We start from the raw sequence: 27067 nt of genomic DNA on the forward strand, positions 1-27067 counted from the left end.
AGGAGCTTTATCACCTCCCATTGTAAATCAGTATGTGTTAATATAGTACAGGTGTCCACTCGTCTAGAGGACGGGGCCGGGCTCACAGTCTCCATTATAGTTCATCCACTGACCATGTCTCTATGGCCCTTGTGCGCAGTCAGGCCAGGCTGGAGCGTGCAATTCTCCACAATGACTTCAGAAGCATTAGGTTTTCCTTTCACTAAAACGAACACGCTACTGCAGACCCCTGAAAAGCAAGACCCTAGTATTATCCGTCCTCCACCAAACTTTACTGTGGGCGCAATGCAGTCAGACGGGTATCGTTCTCCTGGCATTCACCAAACCTTGACCTGTCCATCAGGTAGAGACGTATGATCCGTCACTGCACAGAACATGTACCCACTGCTCCAGTGCTGGCGGCTTTTCATCCTTCCTATGCTCTGTCTTGTGCTTGGTGATGTAAGGCTGCATATTGTGACTCAGCCATGGACACCCATGTCATGAATTTCTTTGCTGATCTGCATACCAGGGGAGGTCTGGACTGTGCAGTTATGGGGTCAGCAGAGCGGTGGTGGCTTTTCTCCCCTCTCCTCCTCGCCCCCCCCTCTGTAACATTATGGGGTCTCCACTTCGTGCTGTGTTGCTGCGTTTCTTGCTACTTCTCAATATCATATCACTCACAGGTGATGGGGAAGACTTGTTACCCCGGTGGCCACTATTACAGGATGCGCTGGTATCCGTGAGCTCCGCACCCCCGGCTGTTCTGTCACTTGTTGGTAGACGGCATGGCGAGGGGCCGGAGATTATATATTGGGGGCAATGGGGGGTACATTTATTGTGTTACAAGCATAAAGCTTGCATCTTTCACCTCTTGTTCACAATGACACTTTTATTTTGTTTCACATTGTTTTTTTGTTTTTTTTTTTTTTATTCTTTATTCTGTCTATATTTTTTATTGTTTATTAATTTTTATTTTATTTTATTTTTTTTATTTTACATTCGTCGAGCTGCAGGTAGTCAAACAAGGCAGTCATCCCCGCCGAGACCGTCTACCAGACATACTACTGGTATGGGAATCACATTGGAAATTTGTATATCAAAATAATTAGCTAATACTTTTTTTTTATCTTTTATACATTTTTTTTTTTATATTTATATAGCTGCAGCAACACTGTCTTTCCTCCAAAGACCTCCAATTCGGAATTCTGCTGGTACGTGTATTATAATACAATCTGTTTCCTCGCTTGCACTTCTTTCATTATCTGATATTAGAGGATGTGTATGAATATACATGCGTATCAATGAATAAATAATGGCATCTCTTCTTCCGCCAGCAACAACCCAGCTTTGTGTCTGATATTGCTTTTCAGCTCCAGTCACTGCTGCAATGCTTACTTTCAGTTGCTAATGACTGAGGGGGTGGGGCTTATACAAGTGGGTGGGGCTAAATTATTTATGCGCTACCACAGACTTATACAGAGGTCGGGGGGGGAGCTCCTGCTGCAGCCTAGCACAGAATTGCAAATTGAAAGCGGGAGGGGGGAGGGGGGGGGGGGCAGATATTTTTTACTTTCAGCATCAGAAAATTAAGAGATGAAATTGCTGGTTTGTTTTTGTTTTTTTTTTATGTTCAGTATTTTTTAATCCTGTGTCATGTTACTCTAATTTACTTTCCACAGATGATGAGGGCGCGAGGACTAACCTTAATGATGAAACCTTGAGTGGTACGTATCGTTCTGCGTGGATTATTCCTGACTAGAGCTGGGCAGACCCGAACTAGCTGTTAAGGCTATATTTTGCAATGGGTCTTTACAAGAGATTCTGCTACGGGGGCTTGTACTTTATCCCTTGCATGACATTGACCAAGCATAAGCAGGAGGCGTCATGCAGAGGAAAAATAACATGCCCTGATCTCTGCAGCTACTGTGTGGTATAGATCAGCAGTAAATGTCATTACAAACACTGCCAGATGTCCAGTCAAGGCAGTCAGTGTGGGGGGGAGCGAATGCAGCAGAGTTCAGTATATCACAGCTTTATATAAAGATTTGTATATTCTAATCAATATAGTACAAAAATATTTTGGGTCATGTTCATTACTAAGGGAATGTTTAGATCATTCTCCCTTTTTTGATATATTATATATTATAATGTAGTTTCAGGTTTACCAGTAAAAATAATAAATGAATTCCCTACAGAGAATCCATTTTTTTTTTTATATTAAATATTACATTTCATTTTCCAGATGAAGAAGTATCCCAGTATCAACCAAAACAAATAGGTACAAGAAAAGATGCGTACATTCTTCTGTGTGATATATTTATTTTATTTGATTACATAGCACCATCCATTCCACAGCGCTTTACTGATATCGCTATCCCTGTCCCCATTGGGAATCACAATCTAAATTCCCTATCAGTAAGTCTTTGGAGTGTGGGAGAAAACCGGAGACCCCCGGAGGAAACCCACAGAAACACTGGGAGAACATACAAACTCCTTGCAGCTGTTGTCCTTGATGGGATTTGAACCCAGGACCCCAGTGCTGAAAAGCAACAGTGCTAACCACTGAGCCACACTTCCTACAGTGCTAACCACTGAGCCACCCTTCCTACAGTGCTAACCCCCTGAGCCACCCTTTCTACAGTGCTAAGCACTGAGCCACCCTTCCTACAGTGCTAACCCCTGAACCACCCTTTCTACAGTGCTAACCCCTGAGCCACCCTTTCTACAGTGCTAACCCCTGAGCCACCCTTTCTACAGTGCTAACCACTGAGCCACCCTTTACAGTGCTAACCCCTGAGCCACCCTTCCTACAGTGCTAACCCCTGAGCCACCCTTCCTACAGTGCTATCCACTGAGCCACCCTTCCTACAGTGCTATCCACTGAGCCACCCTTCCTACAGTGCTATCCACTGAGCCACCCTTCCTACAGTGCTAACCACTGAGCCACCCTTTCTACAGTGCTAACCCCTGAGCCACCCTTTCTACAGTGCTAACCACTGAGCTACCCTTTCTACAGTGCTAACTACTGAGCCACCCTTCCTACAGTGCTAACCCCTGAGCCACCCTTCCTACAGTGCTAACCCCTGAGCCACCCTTCCTACAGTGCTATCCACTGAGCCACCCTTCCTACAGTGCTATCCCCCTGAGCCACCCTTTCTACAGTGCTAACCCCCTGAGCCACCCTTTCTACAGTGCTAACCCCTGAGCCACCCTTTCTACAGTGCTAACCCCTGAGCCACCCTTCCTACAGTGCTAACCTCTGAGCCACCCTTTCTACAGTGCTAACCCCTGAGCCACCCTTTCTACAGTGCTAACCCCTGAGCCACCCTTCCTACAGTGCTAACCCCTGAGCCACCCTTCCTACAGTGCTAACCCCTGAGCCACCCTTTCTACAGTGCTAACCCCTGAGCCACCCTTTCTACAGTGCTAACCCCTGAGCCACCCTTACTACAGTGCTAACCCCTGAGCCACCCTTTCTACAGTGCTAACCCCTGAGCCACCCTTCCTACAGTGGTAACCACTGAACCAGCATGCCGCCAATGTATATGTCTGTTACGAGTGCATGGAGCGGGCTTAAGAGCTGAACCCGTCCCATACATGGCGGGTGTCAGCCCTTTTATTTAGTCAACATCTTTTTGTAGATGGTTCCAATCGCTAGCCTCCTAAATGCTCCTTACAGTGATTTTCAAGTGGTTGGATACAGGAAAAGTGTCCTTTACGTCATCCTTGTAAGTTCCACCTTGTCCAACACCTCCCGCCCCTTCGGACACAACCAGTTTGTTGCATCGAGGATTGATGTTTTTACAGATTATACACATATATTATAATTAGAACTGTGCAAAGGTTGTAGCAAGTGTGGGGAAAAAAATGCTTTGTTACATTGCTTTAAATAATAGATGTGTTTAGTAGCTTATAAAATAGAAGTGTTCATATTTATCAATTAACTAAAGTAAAAAGTGATTGAACAACAGAGAAGTCTAAATCGCCTCCATATTTCGTGTGACTGCCCTTTCCCTCCTTCATTTCTTCTGGATACACTTACGAGCGGTTTTTGAAGATACTCGGCAGGAAGTTGTTCCAAACATCTTTGAGAACTAACCACAGATCTCCTGTGTGTGAGTGCAAAGGAAAAGCTAGACAATCCAGCATTCTGTTCCTCTAAAATGACATATTTTTTATTTATTCATTAAAATCCCATATAAAAGTCCGTGTTCCGGCCTCCAGCCCCGCCTTACGCATTTCAGACAAAGTCCTTACTTCTAGGCAATACTGAGATAACATAGACATAGCCAAAAGTTACTGGAAACAGAACATCTAATGAGTGACAATCCATTCAATATATTTCACAGCAAGGAATCTCCCCTCCCCCTCACTCACTTAAAGAACAGACGGTATAATAATAAACTTTCATAGGCAGCAAAAAAACTTTTTATCTCCAATATTGAGGTCAACAAAAACAGAAAACATATACTATATTTTTCATTTTATAAGACGCAGCCTAAATTTAGAGAAAAAAAAATGTGGTCTGTCTTATAATCCGGTGGTGTCTTACTGTTTGGGGGGGGGAAGGGATGCGACAGCGATGGTGGAGCAAGATCACAGGAGACTGGCAGTGGTGGATTAGGGCGATACAGCAGGCAGTGCGGTGGGTGTCTCAGTTGCTTGCTGCAGTCGTTGTGAGACAGGAGCACCCAGAAACGGGCGGGCTTCAAAGAAATGGCACCCAGAGTCAGCGCATGCGCAGATTGTGCTATTTGCGCAATGACAATCCGAGATTTCCTCTGCGCACGCGCCACTTCTGGGCACCGTTTTTCTGAAGTCCGCTGATGGGAGATCAATGGGCCAGACGTGGCGCGTGCACAGATGAGATCTTCAGCCAAGAGCTCAATCTGCGCACGCGCCAACTCTGGGCGACATTATTTGAAGCCCGCACCACCGATATTTTCAGGATGGCTTACTGTCCACAACAAGCACAACTGACATAAGCATCATCATCGCCTACAGAGCAGCGCACAACCCGCAGCGTCGCCTACAGAGCAGCGCACAGCCCGCAGCGTCTCCTACCGAGCAGCGCACAGCCCGCAGCGTCGCCTACCGAGCAGCGCACAGCCCGCAGCGTCGCCTACCGAGCAGCGCACAGCCCGCAGCGTCGCCTACCGAGCAGCGCACAGCCCGCAGCGTCGCCTACCGAGCAGCGCACAGCCCGCAGCGTCGCCTACCGAGCAGCGCACAGCCCGCAGCGTCGCCTACCGAGCAGCGCACAGCCCGCAGCGTCGCCTACCGAGCAGCGCACAGCCCTCAGCGTCGCCTACAGAGCAGCGCACAGCCCTCAGCGTCGCCTACAGAGCAGCGCACAGCCCTCAGCGTCGCCTACAGAGCAGCGCACAGCCCTCAGCGTCGCCTACAGAGCAGCGCACAGCCCTCAGCGTCGCCTACAGAGCAGCGCACAGCCCTCAGCGTCGCCTACAGAGCAGCGCACAGCCCTCAGCGTCGCCTACAGAGCAGCGCACAGCCCTCAGCGTCGCCTACAGAGCAGCGCACAGCCCTCAGCGTCGCCTACAGAGCAGCGCACAGCCCGCAGCGTCGCCTACAGAGCAGCGCACAGCCCGCAGCGTCGCCTACAGAGCAGCGCACAGCCCGCAGCGTCGCCTACAGAGCAGCGCACAGCCCGCAGCGTCGCCTGCAGAGCAGCGCACAGCCCGCAGCGTCGCCTGCAGAGCAGCGCACAGCCCGCAGCGTCGCCTGCAGAGCAGCGCACAGCCCGCAGCGTCGCCTGCAGAGCAGCGCACAGCCCGCAGCGTCGCCTGCAGAGCAGCGCACAGCCCGCAGCGTCGCCTGCAGAGCAGCGCACAGCCCGCAGCGTCGCCTGCAGAGCAGCGCACAGCCCGCAGCGTCGCCTGCAGAGCAGCGCACAGCCCGCAGCGTCACCTACCGAGCAGCGCACAGCCCGCAGCGTCTCCTACAGAGCAGCGCACAGCCCGCAGCGTCGCCTACAGAGCAGCGCACAGCCCGCATTATCACCCCTGCCTCATGTGACCCCTCTCCACCATTCCCCGGTATATTTAGCTTAAAATATGCACCTATTTTTTCCTCCCAAGTTTCTGGGAGGAAAAGTGTGTCTTATAATTAGGGAAATTGTATACCATATTTCCCTATGTGGATTGGTTGGCACTGATGCAGAATACATGAATTACATCCTACATCTTGTACATCTATTCATTGTTATTTTACCCCACAGTTCTACTGCCAAAACCCTACATCATCATAGATTTATCATCGAAAAGTGTAAATTTACCTGTTTTTGACAATCTGTGATGTATTAACCTACTCATAAAATTGTGTAATTATTCTGATTTTCCTATTTTCTTTACCTCCAAGACCGAAAACACAGACTTAAACCCGTGTAAAGTGCTATTTTATCTTTTTTTAAATTAATAGAAATATGTTAAATCACGCTGAAAATTTAGACCCTCAGGAAATTGTGCATTTAGCTCCACAATCCAGGAGGCTTCTCTATTGAGAGGCGCAGGCTGCTAATTTCCACCTCTAGGGGGCGTACGCACTCTCTACCTTTTCACTTTTAAAGATGTGAGACTCCCTTTGTGGACCTCTGCAAAATGCACAGAAAGACACGACAGAGACCGTCGGTCGGATGCTGAATCCGGAACAGGCGCGTTAATATGTTCCTCCAGTCTTTCTTTTTTTGTGGGCTTCCATAGTGTAACCTATATGATCTGTAAGGGGGTTACATGAAGAGACAGAAGGACTCGTGCGGGCTTCATCCACAGAAGATCGGTGGTTAGGACTCTCCAAGATGTTTGGAACAACCTCCCTGCAAAACTGTGCAAGTACCTAGAAGAATTGAGTGGAATGTCACACCGAATGTTATGTATCTCTCGCATATATACTATATCCCTCTCTGAAATAAATATACACACATTAATCTTTTGTTCTTTAGATCAGTTATACCAATCATCCCACTATAAGGAGCAGAGGGGCAGCTGGCGGAGCTCAGGTACGGCCATGGATGATAGACGTGTGTCTTGCACGTGTTTTTGTTTTTTTTCCTACTTTGCACCAGTTTATTGCATTCGGAGGGGGGGGGTGGGGGGTTGCATACATTATAAAATGTTTTGTAGACTTGAGAAATCAATTGCATTTGGGCGCTTACTGTCCTAATTCCTCCCCCCAGTCAATTTTTACAACTCTGTATTGGTGACAGATTTGCCCAACCTGTGACATTAGAAGCAGAGGAGTCAACGCTGCGGCCAGTGATTCACTGTGTAATGTTAGTTTTGTGTTTCATGGTATCACAATCCCACAAAATAGCAGGAGATTGGATACACAAGCAAATCAATATTGGTTATTTGAACCCATATAAAGCTCGTGTGACTTCTTTGTAGGTTTCTGGGAAAAGCCCTTTAGCTACTGTCAGATCTCCGGCCGTCTTTGCAGTCTACATATTGCCGTGCAATGTCATTGCAGAGTCAGGAGCGAGGAGCCATCTGTCATATAGAAGACAGATACAGCTTATTGCCATCTCTGCCTTCCTGATCGCTGTATAAACACTGCTGCACAAGCATTGTGTATACAGTACAGGGAGCGTTAACAGTGTTGTCTCCTGCGGAGCCAGCAATCCTGATCGCAGGGTGGGAACAGGAGCTGCTGGGTCCTGATGGGCCCAAATCAAGCAGGAGGCTGAATTTGTCCTTTACCTGGGGCTAATATGCCACTTACTGGGAAATCCACATAATAAAAATTAAGGTTATTTAAATGTTGTTCCGCCTCACAAAGGGCTTTTATGACAATGTGCAAAATAAAATACAAAAATAGCAAAAATGTAAAGCAAAATAAACATGGTCCGTCTGAATTGCTGCTTCTAGCCCCCACTCCTATGGAGAAAAAAACCCAACATATGTCCGATGTAAATAAAAATAACTTGTATAATAAATAACAATGGAAAGGGGAACAGAATTTACATAGTTGTTTACTTGTCCTCAGAGGTCCTAAAAAGAACAGTATATATAATATTAATATAATATAATTATATAACACTAAACTGTTAGGCCCCGCATAAATGAGGCCAATCTTATTTGAATAGCTGAGTGAGAAATTCCAATAACAAGCAGCTTTCCAGACAACGATGGTAATAACTTATTTACTTATATAGCGCCATAAATTCCACAGCGCTTTACATACCGTACATCCGCAACACTGATGACGGGGCCTTATCTGATGGCTAAAATGAACAATGGCAAATCTCCCACTTCACCAATGTCATTCTAATGTGTATGGGGGTCGCAGAGATATCCGATTGCATCTTTCTGCTGTTTTATCATCTGTGCATCCTTGTAGGTGTTAATCCGTTCTAGTGACCTACACACAATCCTTATGTTGTTGAGGGGAGACACTAGGGGTCTCTCGAGGTCTGACTGCTCTTTCCAGATTATAATGGCGTGTGCACGGGTGGGAAGAAATAAGACTTGAATCGGTTATGAGCTTCCTTTCATGACTGACGCCAAAGAAATTCTGCTGGTTTATTGTTTACAAAACTTTTATAGTTCTAGGGAAGAAAAGGATGTAAACAATATAGTGCAATCATATATCGCAGATCGGGCTCAGGGTGTGCAGCAACTTGCATCGTCTCTACTGGATTGGTTGTGCCAAACTTTGGGTGTTTTCAATCTCCTTATCACCTTAGGCGTTGTCCACGATATAGGTGCCATGTTTGAGTTACATGTGCTTACATATTGTATTGAGGAAAATCATTGAATATATATATATATATATATATATATATATATATATATATATATATATATATATATATATATATATATATATATATATATATATATATATATATATATATATATAATATTCAATGATTTTCCTATATATTATAATATATATATATATATATATATATATATATATTATGTGTGTTAGTAGGAATCAAAAGCATTCATAAATATGTATGTTAATCTACATCAACTAAACTATATATCTGGGTCTGGGAAATGGCTGAATTAAGTATTTCAGGTTACTCAATTCTTACCCTCAACAATATATATTTCACAGATCGCAAAGAAGAGTCCGTCCACCATCAGAGCTATCAATTTCTACCAAAAGGTACTGGAGAAGTCCTTTGTGTGTAATAGAAGTGCGGTACATCTCGCGGCTCCTCTGCTTGTTGTTTTGTTCTTCCCGGCGCTCTGATTGTAGCATCTCCATACACGGTGTTTGTCAATGTGGGGTATGTTGTGAGGCGGCACACAATTAGGTGCCAGAGTAAATTTTATGTTTTAATGGAACTGTACAGCGGTCCTGATAAATGGACTTTCCTGCCTCTCATAGGGACTGAATATAAATTGGTAGCGGGTAATGAAAAGCAAATCCTCCCCCCCAGTTCTCCTCCCCAGTACTCTCCTGCAACCGGTTCTCCTTCCCAGTACTCTCCTGCCCCCGGTTCTCCTTCCCAGTACTCTCCTGCCCCCGGTTCTCCTTCCCAGTACTCTCCTGCCCCCGGTTCTCCTTCCCCAGTACTCTCCTGCCCCCGGTTCTCCTTCCCCAGTACTCTCCTGCCCCCGGTTCTCCTTCCCCAGTACTCTCCTGCCCCCGGTTCTCCTTCCCCAGTACTCTCCTGCCCCCGGTTCTCCTTCCCCAGTACTCTCCTGCCCCCGGTTCTCCTTCCCCAGTACTCTCCTGCCCCCGGTTCTCCTTCCCCAGTACTCTCCTGCCCCCGGTTCTCCTTCCCCAGTACTCTCCTGCCCCCGGTTCTCCTTCCCCAGTACTCTCCTGCCCCCGGTTCTCCGTCCTCAGTACTCTCCTGCCCCCGGTTCTCCGTCCTCAGTACTCTCCTGCCCCCGGTTCTCCTTCCCCAGTACTCTCCTGCCCCCGGTTCTCCTTCCCCAGTACTCTCCTGCCCCCGGTTCTCGTCCCCATTACTCTCCTGCCCCCGGTTCTCGTCCCCAGTACTCTCCTGCCCCCGGTTCTCGTCCCCAGTACTCTCCTGCCCCCGGTTCCCCTTCACAGTACTCTCCTGCCCCCGGTTCTCGTCCCCAGTACTCTCCTGCCCCCGGTTCTCGTCCCCAGTACTCTCCTGCCCCCGGTTCTCGTCCCCAGTACTCTCCTGCCCCCGGTTCTCGTCCCCAGTACTCTCCTGCCCCCGGTTCTCGTCCCCAGTACTCTCCTGCCCCCAGTTCCCCTTCACAGTACTCTCCTGCCCCCGGTTCTCCTTCCCAGTACTCTCCTGCCCCCGGTTCTCCTTCCCAGTACTCTCCTGCCCCCGGTTCTCCTCCCCAGTACTCTCCTGCCCCCAGTTCCCCTTCCCAGTACTCTCCTGCCCCCGGTTCCCCTTCCCAGTACTCTCCTGCCCCAGGTTCTCCTTCCCAGTACTCTCCTGCCCCCGGTTCTCCTTCCCAGTACTCTCCTGCCCCCGGTTCTCCTTCCCAGTACTCTCCTGCCCCCGGTTCTCCTTCCCAGTACTCTCCTGCCCCCGGTTCTCGTCCCCAGTACTCTCCTGCCCCCGGTTCTCCTTCCCAGTACTCTCCTGCCCCCGGTTCTCGTCCCCAGTACTCTCCTGCCCCCAGTTCCCCTTCACAGTACTCTCCTGCCCCCGGTTCTCCTCCCCAGTACTCTCCTGCCCCCAGTTCCCCTTCCCAGTACTCTCCTGCCCCCGGTTCTCCTTCCCAGTACTCTCCTGCCCCCGGTTCTCCTTCCCAGTACTCTCCTGCCCCCAGTTCTCCTCCCCAGTACTCTCCTGCCCCCTTAGAACTGTCCTGCTGCAGATCGCTGGTTGAAGTCACCACACCTAGTTGTCCTCCCCCGTTTTGTGAGACCGGGGGTAGAGATTGTGGGTCCCAAGTACTTGAAGACTTCTCCGCTCTAGGAATATTCCCTCCATACAGCGTAGCTGCATCTTGTACAACCCAAAGCCTCAAGTTTTCGCTGGAGCAACTTCAAGGTCCTCTTTCTTCAGGAACTCCAAAAGACCAAATTCTTGCCTCTTTCTGTTCTCAAACAAAGCCAGTAACGTTCAGGTAGAAAGTAGATTCGATCTACCTACCCAACAAAGCATTGGCTCTCCCCAGCCCCGTCAGACGACCAGTATGGCTTAGATCCTGGTTCCTTGATGCTGGATTCAGGTCTCGCCTTTTTACTGATTCTTGTGATTGGGATTATCTTAAGTTCAGGGCTATATCACGTCCTTTGGGTATGTCCAAGCGGGTGGTGTGAATGTGCGCACTTCCGAGAGGCCCCGCTGTAACATCCGCCGGTTCCAGCAGAAACTCCTATCCATCTGCAGAGATCCTGTTCAAACTCATGCGGCCACTCACAAATGAAGGAGCAGCCACGACACATCAGAAGAAGGCCAAAGGGGTAACTTTAGAGGCCCTTAAATTATGGCGTCCCCTAACACTCCAGCAAGAGGCAAAGCCCTGCAGTTGGCGGCCAGGATGGAGCGCTTCACTTGAGTTGTCCGCACTATGTCAGCATGGATCAGTGATGTAGATGACCGGCTGGAGGAGGGCGAATAGTATATTCCCAGGCCTCCTAAGATTGTGCCTTGTCGCACCACATTTGGCGCAAACTGCAACGGAAGAGGAACTGATGAGGACGCAGCACAGGAGGCACACCGGCCGGTAGTGAGCCTACCACCTACGATGTATACACGGAAGCAGCCCTGTGACTTCTGCATTAGCTTCTCTTAATGAGAGGATCGGGCTCACAGGGACCAGACTTCATTCTTTTGCTGCAAAAAAAGCTCCAGACCTCCCCATGGAGGTAAGCACAATATTCCCTGACTTCTCGACAGATGTTTAGAAGCACCTTGTCCAATTCCTTCTCGTCAAGAAGCGTCGGCGCAACCTTCACGTGTCTTACTCTGTTATATAAAGCAATCTAAGGGTAGGTGCCCATGTTCAGGACCCGGGTCCACGAGTCTCCTCCGCAGGAGCCCGCAGCTGCCTGTGCCCACAATCAGGGTTCGGGACGCTACGGTCTCTCGCTTGCGTTCTCCCTATGGAGGGTGCACGCAACTCCACAGCAAAGAATTGACATGCTGCAGCTTGGAAAGCCGCACCATAGGCCATGTTTCGCTGTGGGTCGTAAACGCACAGTGAGCCTGAGATTTCTAGAAATCTATCCGCTGTGCTTGTACTGCACAATGCAGCGGTTTGGATGCAGCAAAAATACCTTGCATCCAAAACCCTGATCGTGGGCACAGCCTAGCATCTCCAGTGCACTTCATTGTCTCAACTCTATCCTCAAGGTGCTGGGGAAAAAAAAAGTTAAAATATCCTATTTTTGTATATTGTTTGTTAATTTTTAGGTGTGATCTTGTCAGTTTTGTTTCTTCTAATGCTTTTTGTTTTGTGTTGGTTTTCTTTATCTACATTCTTCCATTTTGAATTGTCCATTTGTCTGCAGAGACTACAAAGCTACAGCCTGGCCTGCCGAAAGCTCGTGTCGCTCTCCCTGATGGTATGCGAGGTTCTCTTTTTCCTTCTAACTTTAAGTCTCCTCCAGAACCCTCCCCCCCCCCCCCCGTTCTGCAACACAGCAGCGCCAACCACTGATCCACCGCGCTGCCTTATTATAAAAATTAAATACCTGTATTATTTTTATTAGTGAATTGGGGAAAAAAATGCAAAATAATTTTTATTTTTTTTCCAAGAATAAATATAATGGTGACAGAACTCCCTTAATAACAATTGAGAGAAGTTACAATTAATATAGAAAGATCAAAGATGAGATCTTTGTTAGAACAATTTTGCACTTGTCAGACAAAAAATCCAAATTCGTCCAGATATTCATGGGGCTTCATTTGGCTAAAATTAAACTTTGTTGTTGAAATGTATCCAACAAACTTGCAATTTCAACAATTCGTGTAGATAATAGTGTTTAAACACAGATTCCTGCTAGAGCAGCAGTTCAAAGCAGCTTGTAAAGGAGCGAGGTAGTTAAAGCAGTACTTTCTGCATGGTGTTTGAGAGGATAGAATGCAAAAAAAAGGTAATGGTAAGTCTTTTATGCTGTTATATTATACGTTAATTATCTTAGTTGTTACTCCGTAATGCATTGATCTACACAGAATCCTTTATTTTATATGTATTGCACAGATTTTGGAAAAGAGTCCATCGTCTATCAGCGCTATCAGCCAAAGCCAAAAGGTACTTGGAAAAGTCAATGTGTTCACTGCGATAGAAGTATTTTGTCTAGCTAAGTCGGCTGTTATTGGTTTCCCATAGTAAGAATTCTATTATTTCCGTATATTGGAGATGGTCAGCGTGGGGTGGGCACTCCTGTATACACTGTGGGGAGGAAAAGCCGAAGCTGTGACCACTGTCTGCAGCCATCCCAGCAGTGTATGGCGGATGAGGCACTGCTTCATCCCTGTAAGGAGCTGGACGTGGTGGAGAAACTGCTCCAAGTAACTTCTTTTATTGAGGTGGTTACATGAGACCCAGATCCAGCAAGTTTAACCCTTCATCAGTCAATTAAATCTGATCTTTCTCTAGCTTTATAATGCACAATACCATTTAGTAGGAGAAAATAATCCAGCCCCTTTTTAACTACTGATAGTGCCTGCCATTACTACCTCTTGTGGTCGCATTCCACAGTCTGCTCTAACTGTAAAGAACCCTTTCCTATTTAGAAGCCTGAATCCCCTTCCTCCACAATAATGGATGTCCTCTAGCTCTGTAAGATCTTTGGAAGGAATAAGTCATGTGCAAATGGTTAGCCAGAATGGTCTAAACTTAGGAATATGCTGTGGCTTGTTTTTTTCCTGTATTGAGTGGATGAATTGAGAAATTCATGCCACCAGCACCTTTAGAAATATATTTACTCAGAAAATTGGTGACATGTTAAATGTTTGTTTACTCTCCATATGTAAAAGAAAATAACTAGTGCATGTATGTATATATGCATGTGTGGTATGTATGTATGTATGTATGTATGTGTATATACATACACACGTGTTTATATATAAACCGTTTGCTGAAGACAAACAGACTGAGGACATGGATTACTGGAACCATCCTGTGGTCTAAAAAGACCAAGATAAACTTATTTGGTTCCTATGGTATGAAGCGTATGTGAAGGCAATCTGTTGAGGACTACAAAGACAAGTGTGTCCTGCCTACAGTCAGGCATGGTGGTGGGAGTGTCATGGTTTGGGGCTGCATGAGTGCTGCCGGCTGTAGGGGGCTACAGATCATTGAGGAAACCATGAATACCAACATATCCTGTGACATACAGAAGCAGAGCATGAATCCCCTCCATTTGTATTCCAACATAATGACTCCAAACACTTCCAAGACGACCACTGCCTTACCAAACAAAGTGAGGGTAAAGGTGCTGGACCGGCCAAGTGTCTCCAGACCTAAACCCTATGGCGCATCTGTGGGGCCTTCTGATATGGAAGGAGGACGAGCACAAGGTCTCGAACATCCACCAGCTCCGTGATATCATGGAGGATGGAAGAGGATCCAGCGGCTCCTGTGAAGCTCTAGTGAACTCCAGGCCCAAGAGAGTTAAAGCTAGTGCTTGAAATTAATGGTGGCCAAAATATTGACAGTTTGGGTACAATTTGGCCGTTTTCACTTAGGGGTGTACTCACTTTTGTTGTCAGAGGTTTAGACATTAACGGCCGTGTGTTGAGTTTAGAGGACACAAAATTGACCTTGTTATACAAGCTGCGCACTGACACCGTACATTGTATACAAGCTGCGCACTGACACCGTACATTGTATACAAGCTGCGCACTGACACCGTACATTGTATACAAGCTGCGCACTGACACCGTACATTGTATACAAGCTGCGCACTGACACTGTACATTGTATACAAGCTGCGCACTGACACCGTACATTGTATCACAGGGTCAGATCTTCAGTGTTGTATAAAATATTTACATAAATGTGAGGGGTGTACTCTTTGGGTATACTGTCGTTGTTGTTGTTATATATAATATACACACATTTTTTTCCTTGGGGGAGGGGGATTATTATACCTGATTTTTTCCTTTTGAGACATCCTCATGTTGCTGATGCTATACCTATTGGCCAATAATCAGGGAAGCCCAATCTAATGTCCATTGCCCACGTTTCTCACTTGCCCCTATCCTCCAGGTGATAAAGAAATGAAGCAATAATATCCAGGATGAATCAGATTTTTTTATTTTTTTTATTTTGCTGTGACATTTTTATATATTGACAGAACCACGTGGTCTTATCCTTTACATTATTGCTGATATATTCTTGTTTTGACTTCTCAATTTTTCCGCAGAGACGACAAAGACACCACAACCCCCTTCAAAAGCAAGTGTCTCTTTTTCTGATGGTATGTGAGTTCTTTAAAGATTAAAGTGAATGTGTCAGCAGGTTTTTGCTGCCTCATCTGAGAGCAGCATGATGTAGGCAGAGACCCTGAATCCAACAATGTATCACTTAGATTACTGAGTGCAGCCATTCTGACAAAATTTTTAGATTTAGCAATGCAACAGAGCTGAGAAAGCTGCCCCCGCCCACACCAGGCTCTCTGTATACTATGTCTATAGACAGTGAGCTGCTAATCTTAAAAGGATGCAGATATGGATGAGTGCCCCTGCCAGCTAGTAACATCAATGATAAGCTATTGGTTCTAAAACAAACATTTGCAAGTAAACCCCGCCACAACCCTTGATAGACCCTTGATAAGAGACACATGGTTGAATTGTGTGTTAACCCTTACAGCATCCTGTGTTCATATTACATAGCCAAAACCTGCTGACAAATTACCTTAAAGGGGTTGTTCAGATTACAGAAAATAAAAACCGCTACTTTCTTTTAAAAACATGACCATACCTGTCTAGAGATAGTAATTGTTGTTGCAATTAAATGGCTTCACTGAGAAGAAAAAAAGGAAACCTGTCATTAGGAAGAAATCCTTATAACATAACATAACATAACATAAGTATTATTTTAATTCATCGATACTACTAATGAAAATAAGACACTCTGCAATACATCTTATCAAACAAAGCTGCTGCTTTTTCACTTTGGAGTCTTCAGGGTAAAATCTGCATTCAGTGAAGGCAGATGTTCACATTACTGAAATAGGAGCTGATAGTTGCTGCTTTTAAAGGTCTATGGAGTAAGGAGGAGCTGGAATCTGCATTCTGCTGCCAGCTCTCCTGAGTTGCAGTTCTCCATAGAACTTTATGAGCACTGACTGTCATCTTATATTTAGGTAATGGGGAAAATTTGCATTCACTGAAGACAGACTTTACTTGTGACTTAAGAATTGTGAGTATGAACGATCAGGAGGAGACAGAGGCAGATTTCTCTGATGAGCTGTATCTCACAGTTCCTTTTTTTTTTTTTTTATAAAGTTTTACCGGCAGCAGACTATTGTGAACGATCAGCTGATCACCCAGCGGCCGGGCGCTCAGCTGAGAGCTATCACATGCCGGCGGCCGGGCGCTCAGCTGATTGCTCTCACATGCTGGCGGCCGGGCGCTCAGCTGATCGCTCTCACATGCCGGCGGCCGGGCACTCAGCTGATCGCTCTCACATGCCGGCGGCCGGGCACTCAGCTGATCGCTCTCACATGCCGGCGGCCGGGCACTCAGCTGATCGCTCTCACATGCCGGCGGCCGGGCACTCAGCTGATCGCTCTCACATGCCGGCGGCCGGGCGCTCAGCTGATCGCTCTCACATGCCGGCGGCCGGGCGCTCAGCTGATCGCTCTCACATGCCGGCGGCCGGGCACTCAGCTGATCGTTCTCACATGCCGGCGGCCGGGCGCTCAGCTGATCGCTCTCACATGCCGGCGGCCGGGCGCTCAGCTGATCGCTCTCACATGCCGGCGGCCGGGCGCTCAGCTGATCGCTCTCACATGCCGGCGGCCGGGCGCTCAGCTGATCGCTCTCATATGCTGGCGGCCGGGCGCTCAGCTGATCGCTCTCACATGCCGGCGGCCGGGCGCTCAGCTGATCGCTCTCACATGCCGGCGGCCGGGCGCTCAGCTGATCACTCTCACATGCCAGCGGCCGGGCGCTCAGTTGATCGCTCTCACATGCAAGCGGCCGGGCGCTCAGCTGATCGCTCTCACATGCTGGCGGCCGGGCGCTCAGCTGATCGCTCTCACATGCCGGCGGCCGGGCACTCAGCTGATCGCTCTCACATGCCGGCGGCCGGGCGCTCAGCTGATCGCTCTCACATGCCAACGGCCGGGCGCTCAGCTGAGAGCTCTTACATGCCGGCTGCCGGGCGCTCAGCTGATCACTCTCACATGCCAGCGGCCGGGCGCTCAGTTGATCACTCTCACATGCCAGCGGCCGGGCGCTCAGCTGAGAGCTCTCACATGCCGGCTGCCAGGCGCTCAGCTGAACGTTCGGCCACCGAGAGACAAAATAAAGTTTCTGTGATTTTAAAGGGAACCTGTCATGAGAAATGTCCCCTAAAACCTCACAGATTCCCCCTCTGCAGCTCCTGGGCTGCATTCTATAAAGGTCCCTGTTATGATTGTGGCCACTTTCTGACCTAAAAAAAGTGTTTATAAAGTTGTACCTTTTTTGCTTCTGATTCTGTAAATCCGTCACGGGGGCGGGCTGCCTGATGGCCGTTAGTCTGCCCCCTGGTCCTGTATGCCGCCCCCATCGCTGATTACAATAATGCTGGACGCCGCCCCCTTCTCCATCCATCGCCGCGCATGCCCAGTGCCCATCTCTCGGGGATGAGCACTGTGCCTAGCGTCACCGCTGGTGACGTGCACGCAGGGTTAAGATTATGGGCGGTGCTGTGATGTTTATTCCTAAGCAACCGCCCATAATCGCGGGGCCGCGCTTTCCCCCTCGGCCTGCTTCGTTCTGCGCAAGCGCGCTGCTGCAGACCCCCACGTCACCTCCTTCCCATCTTGCCCCGATGGCAAGGAGGTGACGTGGGGGTCTGCAGCAGCGCGCTTGACCCTGCGTGCACGTCACCAGCGGTGACGCTAGGCACAGTGCTCATCCCCGAGAGATGGGCACTGGGCATGCGCGGCGATGGATGGAGAAGGGGGCGGCGTCCAGCATTATTGTAATCAGCGATGGGGGCGGCATACAGGACCAGCGGGCAGACTAACGGCCATCAGGCAGCCCGCCCCCGTGACGGATTTACAGAATCAGAAGCAAAAAAGGTACAACTTTATAAACACTTTTTTTAGGTCAGAAAGTGGCCACAATCATAACAGGGACCTTTATAGAATGCAGCCCAGGAGCTGCAGAGGGGGAATCTGTGAGGTTTTAGGGGACATTTCTCATGACAGGTTCCCTTTAAAAAAAAAAGAAATGAGCATGCGCAGTGAAAAATAGAGTATTCCGCCGCTCAAAAAACGTTACATGCTGCGTTCCTTCCGCCCGGCGGAAGCAATGCAGTGTCGGCCAGCGGAAGCAACGCAGGTACTTTTGGCACAATCAGTCCTCCATAAAAGTCTATGGGAAGCAGCGGAATCCGTTAACGGATTCTGCTGTTTTCCAAAAGGGCCAATTGTGACGGAAGGAAATTAACGCAAGTGTGAAAGTAGCCTAATTCTGGACAACCCCTTTAATAATATTGTATCAACACTTACTGATAAATCCATGCACTAAATCTGGGACTTGGGTATATAAAAATTCTATTATTGTTTTTCCTTAGATGAAGAAGAAAGAAGAATTGGTTATCAACAGAAAAAAGGTGCATTGAGCGGATGACATATTTTTCTGTGTCTAATTATTATACATCCGGGTTTATGAGATTCAGAAAATATTTGCATTTTAAAGAAGTTAACTTTTTAGGCATCACATGTATAATAGTCCTGCTATTTGGTAAAAGTTTTACATTAATTCTCTACGATCAATCCGATGGGATTCCTGACAACATCTCTAATATCACATTGAAGGGAATCGGCATAATCTGATTCCATCACTGTATCACTTCCGGGGCTGCTTGCTGTAGTTTTGATAAAATCCCTGTTTTTATGTTAAATCTTTTTTTATTAAAGTTTCATGGAATTACAAGATATTGCAAAACAGTATTAACATTATGTATAGTCCTCTTAGGTCAACCACTAGGACACCGCCATCCACATATGTGGAGAAAAAAGTTGTAAAAATAAATGATGTAATACAATAAAGATCTCTACATATATCAGATTCATTCTCAAATAGGTCCCAGTGTCCATGTAGTTGTGTCCAAAAGCAAAATCCCTGTTTTTATCAGCAGATTATCACTAGAGGACTAGTAAACCTGCTGCTAGGTAGTACTCGATATTACTGTATAAGCCCTCCCCCACCACTGATTGGCAGCTTTTTGCCTATGCACAGTGCACACGGAAAGTTGACAATAAGCGGTGTGGATTGGGTTATACAGACCTCAGCATTTAGAGAACAGGGATTTTATTAAAACTGCAGCAAGTGATACATTGCTGGAATCAAGGTTTGTGTCCCAACATTGTGCTGACGTCAGATGGGATAGCAAAAACCTGGTGACAGATTCCCTTTAAGGTCTAAAGAGCCCAGAAATGTTTGAGGTTACAGGGGTTGTCGTATGAGAGACGTTTATGACGCATCTATAGCCAATGCGCACAACTATATTCAGAATAGCAATGAATGGAGGGGGCTGACACTTGTGCGCCATATATTGATTTGGATCCATCAGTTACTTATATGGTGTATCGTACAGATATACCAGAAATGTTGCTTATAAGACAATCCCTTTAAGGCTAGTTGTTACATAATGATAATTCTGCTGCCAGCACCAGATCTATTGGGATCTGACCCCCTGCACCCGGCTGCTGCACCTGCGTCCTCTTCATTGTTTGCTGCTCGCGGGTCCTTACGTCTTGTGACGGTGTCTGGTCCTGCAAGTGAATGGCACTGAGCTGCTGTGCCGGGACAAAATGTACAGTACATTACACGGTTAAGACCGTATAGGGGAAACGCCACTCACCAGAGCAATATGGCCGCCCTAATAAAGGGAGGGCCAGGAGTCGGCCCTCCAAAATCCTTAGAAGCCCCTTCAACTAATATCTTACTGCATTGTTATTTATTGTCCTCTTTTATCATTTGTGTTGTTTCTCAGCTGCTTTATATCCCACACATGTTGAAGGCAACAAGATAAACCACTATCCACCAAAAAGCGATAGGAAGCAAGGTAACGTACCTACAACTGTGCATGTGAAATGCGTATATCACGTCTCATCCATATTACGTGGTCTAAATTTTATGTTTCCTTTTACAGTAATCGCTCCCACCCGACCCTTCATATGTTTTTCTGGTATGTATAGAATGTGTATATACAGAGATGATAATCTTTTATTTTCTTCCCGAATATATGGCATGTATGACTACAATGTAATGTGCACAGAGAAATTCCTGAGGTTTCGTTAAAAAAGGCAAATTTTAACACTTATTTTTTGGCCTTAGGCACACCACAAGTGTATTAGTGTGTGTGTGTGTGTGTGTGTGTGTATGTGTATTATTTATTTATATATAATATATATATATATATATATATATATATATATATATATATATATATATATATATATATATATATAATGACACATTACACTATGTAGATGCAAAAAGCATAGCTCCTCCTCTGCAGTATACACCCCCTGGCCGGGCCAGGCAACCTCAGTTTTAGCTTAGTGTCTGCAGGAGGCACATCCTTTCAAGGTTTTGTTATTTTTTGAGCGCAACGGTTTCCCTTAGGGACCGATCTCCCAATACCATCAACGGGCGGGAACGCGGAGTGCTGCCTCCACGTACCCCCTCCTGCGACGCTGGATCCTGGGCTGCCTTTTACTGGACGACGGGTCCCACAGACACCGATTTTTCAGAGCCCAGGGCAGAGGCACAATTCCTCAGCCCCTCTTTGCAGGCTCTGAGTTGATACATTGCACCTGTGTGGCCGGACACAGCAGGCTGACTCTGCTATTCCACAGCATGGACTGAGGCAGTGTCAAGGTGAGATCCCCCCTGACTGGTTTCCCAGAAAAAGGGAGAAAGACGGTGCAGGGAAGGCTCCCAGGACTACTGAATTTACAGTCTTTATTCCCACCATAGCTGTGTGCTGGCTGGAGGAGGGGAAAGTCCCTTGCTGATTGCAGGGAATCCTGCAGAGATAATCTAACAGTGGCGAGCTGTGTGCTGACTGGAGGGAGGGGGAGAAAAACTGTCATAGAAGCTCCCTTCCCGCCGTTTTTTACTACCGACAGCAGGGGGGCACACAGACTTCTTCTTGGTGCTCTTTTAGCGCTAAGCCCCACCCCCCGCGGGCTGCGATAACCCCCCGGAAAACGCGCGAAGATCTCCACAGAGACTCCTTCCTGAGGACGCAGGGCCATTGGCTGATTCTGGTGAGGTACTTGCTTCACTTGTAGCTCTGCTAATCATTGCTCCCCCTCCTGGCATACTTCTATTGGGAACATACAGAATTCTAAGGGCACTAAGAGTGCTAAGGCCCACATAGTCTATTATTCAGCCTGCACTGCCTGCCACGCTGAGCTACCACGTAAACACACCTCTTCTCTCTGTGAGTCCTGTGCCCCTATAGCCCTCGAAGACCCCCGCCACCACCGCCGCAACAGTCAGCCCAGAGCCTAGGGCTCCCAGCCCACCGGAATGGGCACAGTTTCTGTCCCAATCCATGGAAAAACTGTCACAGAACCTGGTGCTGGCTATGCAATGTCGTCCTCCACACCCTTCTGGGCCCCTGGACGGAACGCAGCCTGAGGATAACCCTATGGAGGATTCTTCTGAGGTAATCTGGGCCCATGCTTCACCGGTTGCAGGGATCAGAAAAAGAGCACATGGCCGGGTGTCTCCAGCACTCTCTCATGGCCCCCATGGCTCTCCCTCGGGAGCACCCAGGCCAGGCTCTCCCACACGCTCCACGGCTTCTGAAGAGCTGGAGGAGGGAGAATGCTGTTTGTACCAGGAGGATTCCTTGGTTTCACCCTCCCCAGATGATCAAACTGCAATAGACTCCCTTATAGCAGCAATCAACCAAACTCTGCATGTGGAGGATCCCCCATCCACTACCACTGACCATGCGGTCTCCTTTAAGAGGGCAAGGAAACCCCAAAAGGTTTTCGCTGATCACCCAGAGTTTCAGGATATCCTCACAAAGCAAAGGGAGAAGCCTGACAGGCGCTTCGGTAACCGTAAACTCATGGAGTCCCGGTACCCTTTTGCCTCACCTGCCCCTAAGGGCTGGGCCGATCCGCCCTCGGTCGATTCCCCCCCCCCCCCGGCCTCCCGCCTTACCACAAAAACGCTCCTGTCTTTACCCGATGGCTCCTCCATCAAGGACCCGACAGACAGGTGGAGCACCTCGCCCGCTCTGCTTTTGAGGCTGCGGGTTCCTCCCTCTCGCCCTCCTTTGCCGCTGTGTAGGTCGCAAAGGCGATCTCTGTCTGGGCAGAATACCTTAACAGTTCGCTTGAGAAATCCCAGTTCCCTCATACCTTCACAGAGGTAACCGCTCAAATTGCCGCTGCGGCGGAGTACCTCATGCAGGCCTCCATGGACGCTGCTACCTGCGCAGCTTTTGCCGCCTCAAATACCATAGCCATCCGTGGAGCTCTCTGGCTCCGACAATGGCGAGTGGACTCTGCCTCCAAGAAGTCTCTCACGGGCCTTCCCTTTTTTCCAGACCGATTGTTTGGCGAACGTCTGGACAAGCTCATTTCTGACGCCACGGGAGGAAAACGTACCTCCCTCCCCCAGCTGAAGCCCAGGACGTCCTTCACCAGACGTTCACAGTCCTCGTTCCGCTCCTTTCGGAACTCATTTGGTTGGTCGACATCCCGTGCTGTCCCCGCCACCAGCCGCGGACTACGCAGGGACTGACCTTCTCAGCTCTCCCCAAAACCCACTTCATCATGGCAGCCTAGACCGAAACAGTCCAGGACTAGAGAGACTCGTCCACGACGTTTTCCCCCCTCATGACTCCTTCGGCGCCCCGGAAGACAGACTCATTGTAGGAGGTCGACTGCGGGTCTTTCAACACATCGGGGCTGCCGCCTCAGACGACAAATGGGTGTGAGACCTTTTGTCTTCCGGTTACCACATAGAATTTCAGACCCGACCCCCGAGTCGGTTCCTTCTCTCAAACCCCCCCCAAAGACTCGAAAACGACGCGAGGCCTTTTTCTCAGCAATTCACTAGCTCCAAACAGCAGGAGTGATAATACCCGTCCCGAACGACGAGAAGTTCAGGGGTTTTTATTCCAACCTCTTTGTAGTCCCCAAAAAGGATGGGTCAGTTCGACCCATCCTGGACCTCAGACACCTGAACAAACATGTGCACGAACGGAGATTCAGAATGGAGTCCCTAAGGTCCATTATTGCATCCATGGTCGAAGGGGAATTCCTCGCCTCCATAGATATCAAGGACGCGTACCTGCACATACCCATCGCCCCAGATCACCAAAAGTTCCTCCGCTCCGCGGTTCAGGACTCCCGTTTTCAATTCGTAGCCCTACCCTTCGGCCTTGCCACCGCACCAAGGGTCTTCACCAAAGTCATGGCGGCCGCCATGAGCGTCTTTCACGCCAGGGGAGTAGTCGTTCTCCCTTACTTGGACGACCTCCTCATCAAGGCCCCCTCCTTCCGCGACTGCTCAACCAGCGTACAGATCACTGTGGACACCCTATCCCGCTTAGGGTGGCTACTGAATCTAGACAAATCATCCCCGGTCCCAGCACGATCCATCACCTTCCTGGGCATGTCCCCGTACACCCGTCGGGGCTTGATCTATCTCCCTCAGGACAAGGCGATCGCTCTTCAACAAGCGGTACGCTGTCTTCTACGTCCTCCGTCTCGCTCCATTCGATTCAGCATGAAGGTGCTCGGCAGGATGGTGGCGGCTATGGAGGCAGTACCTTTTGCTCAACTGCACCTCCGCCCACTGCAGCTAGCCCTTCTAGCTGCCTGGGACAAGAGCCCCTTCTCCCTGGACAAACATCTTCACCTGACGCCTTCAGTCAGGTATGCACTCCGCTGGTGGCTTCGGTCCTCATCCCTATCGAAGGGGAGATCTTTTCTCCCAGTGAACTGGCTGGTCCTAACCATGGACGCCAGCCTCCTAGGCTGGGGAGCAGTGTACCGGCACCACACTGCTCAAGGACGCTGGACGCCCCAGGAGTCTTACCTACCCATAAACATCCTGGAAATCCGCACGCTCAGGGCGTTCTGCCCGCTGCTAGCGGATCGTCAGATTCGAGTCCAATCGGACAATGCGACAGCTGTAGCCTATATCAATCGGCAGGGGGGCACCCGCAGCAAAGCGCCTTATCTCGAGGCCCACAAGATCCTCAGTGGGCCGAATCGACTGGGTCAGTGATATCAGCGGTACACATACCGGGGGTAGAGAACTGGGCATCAGACTTTCTAAGTCGCCAAGGCCTGGCCGCCGGAGAATGGTCTGTCCACCCAGAAGTGTTTCTACACATCTGCACTCGCTGGGGCACACCAGACGTGGATCTAATGGCCTCAAGGTTGAACGCAAAGGTACCGGCGTTCATAGCCAGGTCACGCGACCCGCAGTCCATCGGCGCGGATGCTCTAGTCTGCTCCTGGCACCACTTCCGCCTGCCTTACATATTTCCACCTCTACCCCTGCTGCCGCGGGTAATCAGGAAGATCAAGGCAGAGGGAGTCCCGGTGATACTGATAGCACCGGACTGGCCCAGGCGCGCCTGGTACGCCGAATTAGTACAAATGCTCGCAGACGTACCGTGGCGCCTTCCAGACATCCCAGACTTGCTGACCCAAGGGCCCATTTCCCATCAGAACTCCAGAGCCCTGAAGCTGACTGCATGGCCATTGAGACCTGGGTATTAACAAGATCGGGATTCTCCCCCGCGGTTATCTCCACCATGATCAGCGCCCGAAAGCCTGCTTCATCCCGCATTTACCACCATACGTGGAAAATCTTCTTTTCATGGTGCAGGGAAACTTAACGTCCAGTCCAATGCCCTTCCGGATTTTCTTCCAAAGGTTCCTACCCAGTTTCATTTGAACGAGGACATTGTTCTGCCTTCCTTTTGTCCACACCCAGTTCATAGGGTGGAAAGGTCTCTGCATTCGTTACACCTCGTCAGAGCTCTCAGATATTACATACCCAGGACAGCCCCCTTTAGGAAAACTGACTCTTTGTTCGTCATTCCTGAGGGGCCTAAGAAGAGACAGGCAGCTTCAAAGGCAACTCTGGCTCGCTGGATTCGCTCTGCGATCCAGGAAGTCTACCGCTTGCAACTCAAGCCCATTCCTAGTGGGCTGCGGGCTCATTCCACGCAAACAGTTGGCGCTTCGTGTGCCATTCGGCATCAGGCTTCAGTGGAACAGGTGTGTAAGGCTGCGACCTGGTCTAGCCTGCATACGTTTTCAAAGCATTACAGAGTCCATACCCAGGTTTCAGCTGAGGCAAATCTGGGTAGGAAAATTCTGCAAACTGCAGTACAGCACCTCTCTCAGTAGGTGCTTCAGGCTGTCTGGGACTGGTTCCTAGTCCTTGGGTTGTGTTGTCTTCTTTTATTTCTTTGTCGCTCCATTGGGAGACCCAGACAATTGGGTGTATAGCTTCTTCCTCCGGAGGCCACACAAAGTTATTACACTTTAAAAAGTGTAACCCCTCCCCTCTGCTATACACCCTCCCATGCATCACGGGCCCATCAGTTTTATGCTTTGTGTTGAAGGAGGCACACATTCACGCAAGCTCCACATTTTAGTCAGCAGCAGCTGCTGACTTTATCGGATGGAAGAAAAGAGGGCCCCTCACAGGGCCCCCGGCATGCTCCCTTCTCACCCCACTTTGGTCGGCGGTGCTGTTAAGGTTGAGGTACCCATTGCGGGTACAAAGGCTGGAGCCACATGCCGTTTTCCTTCCCCATCCCTTAGGGGCTCTGGGAGAAGTGGGATCCTAGCCGGTCACCAGGCACTGGGACCGGGCTCCCTCCGCAGCCCCTGTGGGAACCTGACGGACAGGAGACTGGATGTCATCAGGGACAGGCCCTGCTTCTTTGAGGTACTCTGTGTCCCCTTGGGGACGGAGCATAGAGCGCCTGTGGATCGGACACTGCAGCAGCTGCGCTGTGTTTGGGGCCGCCGGGACTACCGCGCCGACCGTGCCTGTTTGCCGGCCGCGCTTATAACTCGAGTCCCCGGCTTTTGCGGCCTAGTACCGCATATTCCCGCCCCCGGGCCTGCCAGTCAGGGGCAAGGGCGGGACGCTAGACTGAACGTCAGCGGTGAGGGCTGGAGCATACCTAGTATCCTCCTCCCCCCTCACTGAGCACTGTGGGGCACCAGATTCCCGCACTTTTTAAGGCACGCCCACGGCTCCCTCCTCCTCACAGAACGCTGGCAGCCATTATTATCATCGCTGCTGCCGGAGGAGAACTTCAGATAGAGCTCCATAACTCTGGGAGGCCCAGGCAGGGAATCTGGTGGACACACAACCGCTGAGCGCGGTCGGTAAGCCGCACCTGTTACAGGTGCTGGCCCCCCTGGGTGCCGCAGTGTATATATATATATATATATATATATCCATATTGGGTATACATTTGCTCTGCTCGGCTGCAGTATTTGCTTAGCTATATACCCTCACTGTTTGCTAAGAGGAGATAACAGCATGTCCTCTGCAAAAAGCAAGGGTGCCAAGGCACAGGCTTATTTTGCAACTTGTACCTCTTGTGCGGCTATGTTACCTGCAGGTTCCATCTACCCTCATTGTGTGCAATGCTCGGCCTCTGTGACACTCACTCAGCCGGAGCCTCAGGCACTGGTGGGACCCTCGGCTCAGGTAGAACCACCGGCTGTTACTGTCCAGGTGGCAGGGACAGAGTTTGCAGTGTTGGCTGAGAAACTTTCTGACTCCCTTTCACAATCCATGGCTCAGGCTATGGACAAATGGTCTGCTAAGATACTTGAAGCTTTGCAGTCCAGATCGGTAACACAGGCCCCGGGCACTGTTGAATCATTGACCCCAGGCCCCCCTCGGTTAGAGCAGCAAACTGCTCCTGAGGTGACACATAGGTCCCACGGGGAGGACTCCGACACGGACCGCAGT

At 49.1% G+C, this 27067-nt stretch overlaps 1 protein-coding gene across 2 annotated transcripts in view; it reads left to right on the forward strand.

Moving 5' to 3' along the window:
• Nucleotides 1-27067, forward strand: part of LOC142249547 (uncharacterized) — a 96253-nt gene that overhangs the window by 59672 nt on the left and 9514 nt on the right. The window contains exons 7-18 of one of the 2 annotated variants that reach the window (XM_075321216.1): nt 990-1049; nt 1143-1193; nt 1662-1706; nt 2225-2260; nt 6941-6997; nt 9064-9114; nt 12415-12468; nt 13107-13157; nt 15277-15330; nt 18645-18683; nt 20070-20141; nt 20229-20264. In XM_075321216.1, coding sequence (XP_075177331.1) covers nt 990-1049; nt 1143-1193; nt 1662-1706; nt 2225-2260; nt 6941-6997; nt 9064-9114; nt 12415-12468; nt 13107-13157; nt 15277-15330; nt 18645-18683; nt 20070-20141; nt 20229-20264 — 606 coding nt within the window. The remainder of the gene's footprint in view (nt 1-989; nt 1050-1142; nt 1194-1661; nt 1707-2224; nt 2261-6940; nt 6998-9063; nt 9115-12414; nt 12469-13106; nt 13158-15276; nt 15331-18644; nt 18684-20069; nt 20142-20228; nt 20265-27067) is intronic. The other variant, XM_075321217.1, reaches the window with a different exon arrangement.

Source organism: Anomaloglossus baeobatrachus, chromosome 8, assembly GCF_048569485.1.
Source record: "Anomaloglossus baeobatrachus isolate aAnoBae1 chromosome 8, aAnoBae1.hap1, whole genome shotgun sequence".
In the NCBI taxonomy this organism is placed as follows: domain Eukaryota; kingdom Metazoa; phylum Chordata; class Amphibia; order Anura; family Aromobatidae; genus Anomaloglossus; species Anomaloglossus baeobatrachus.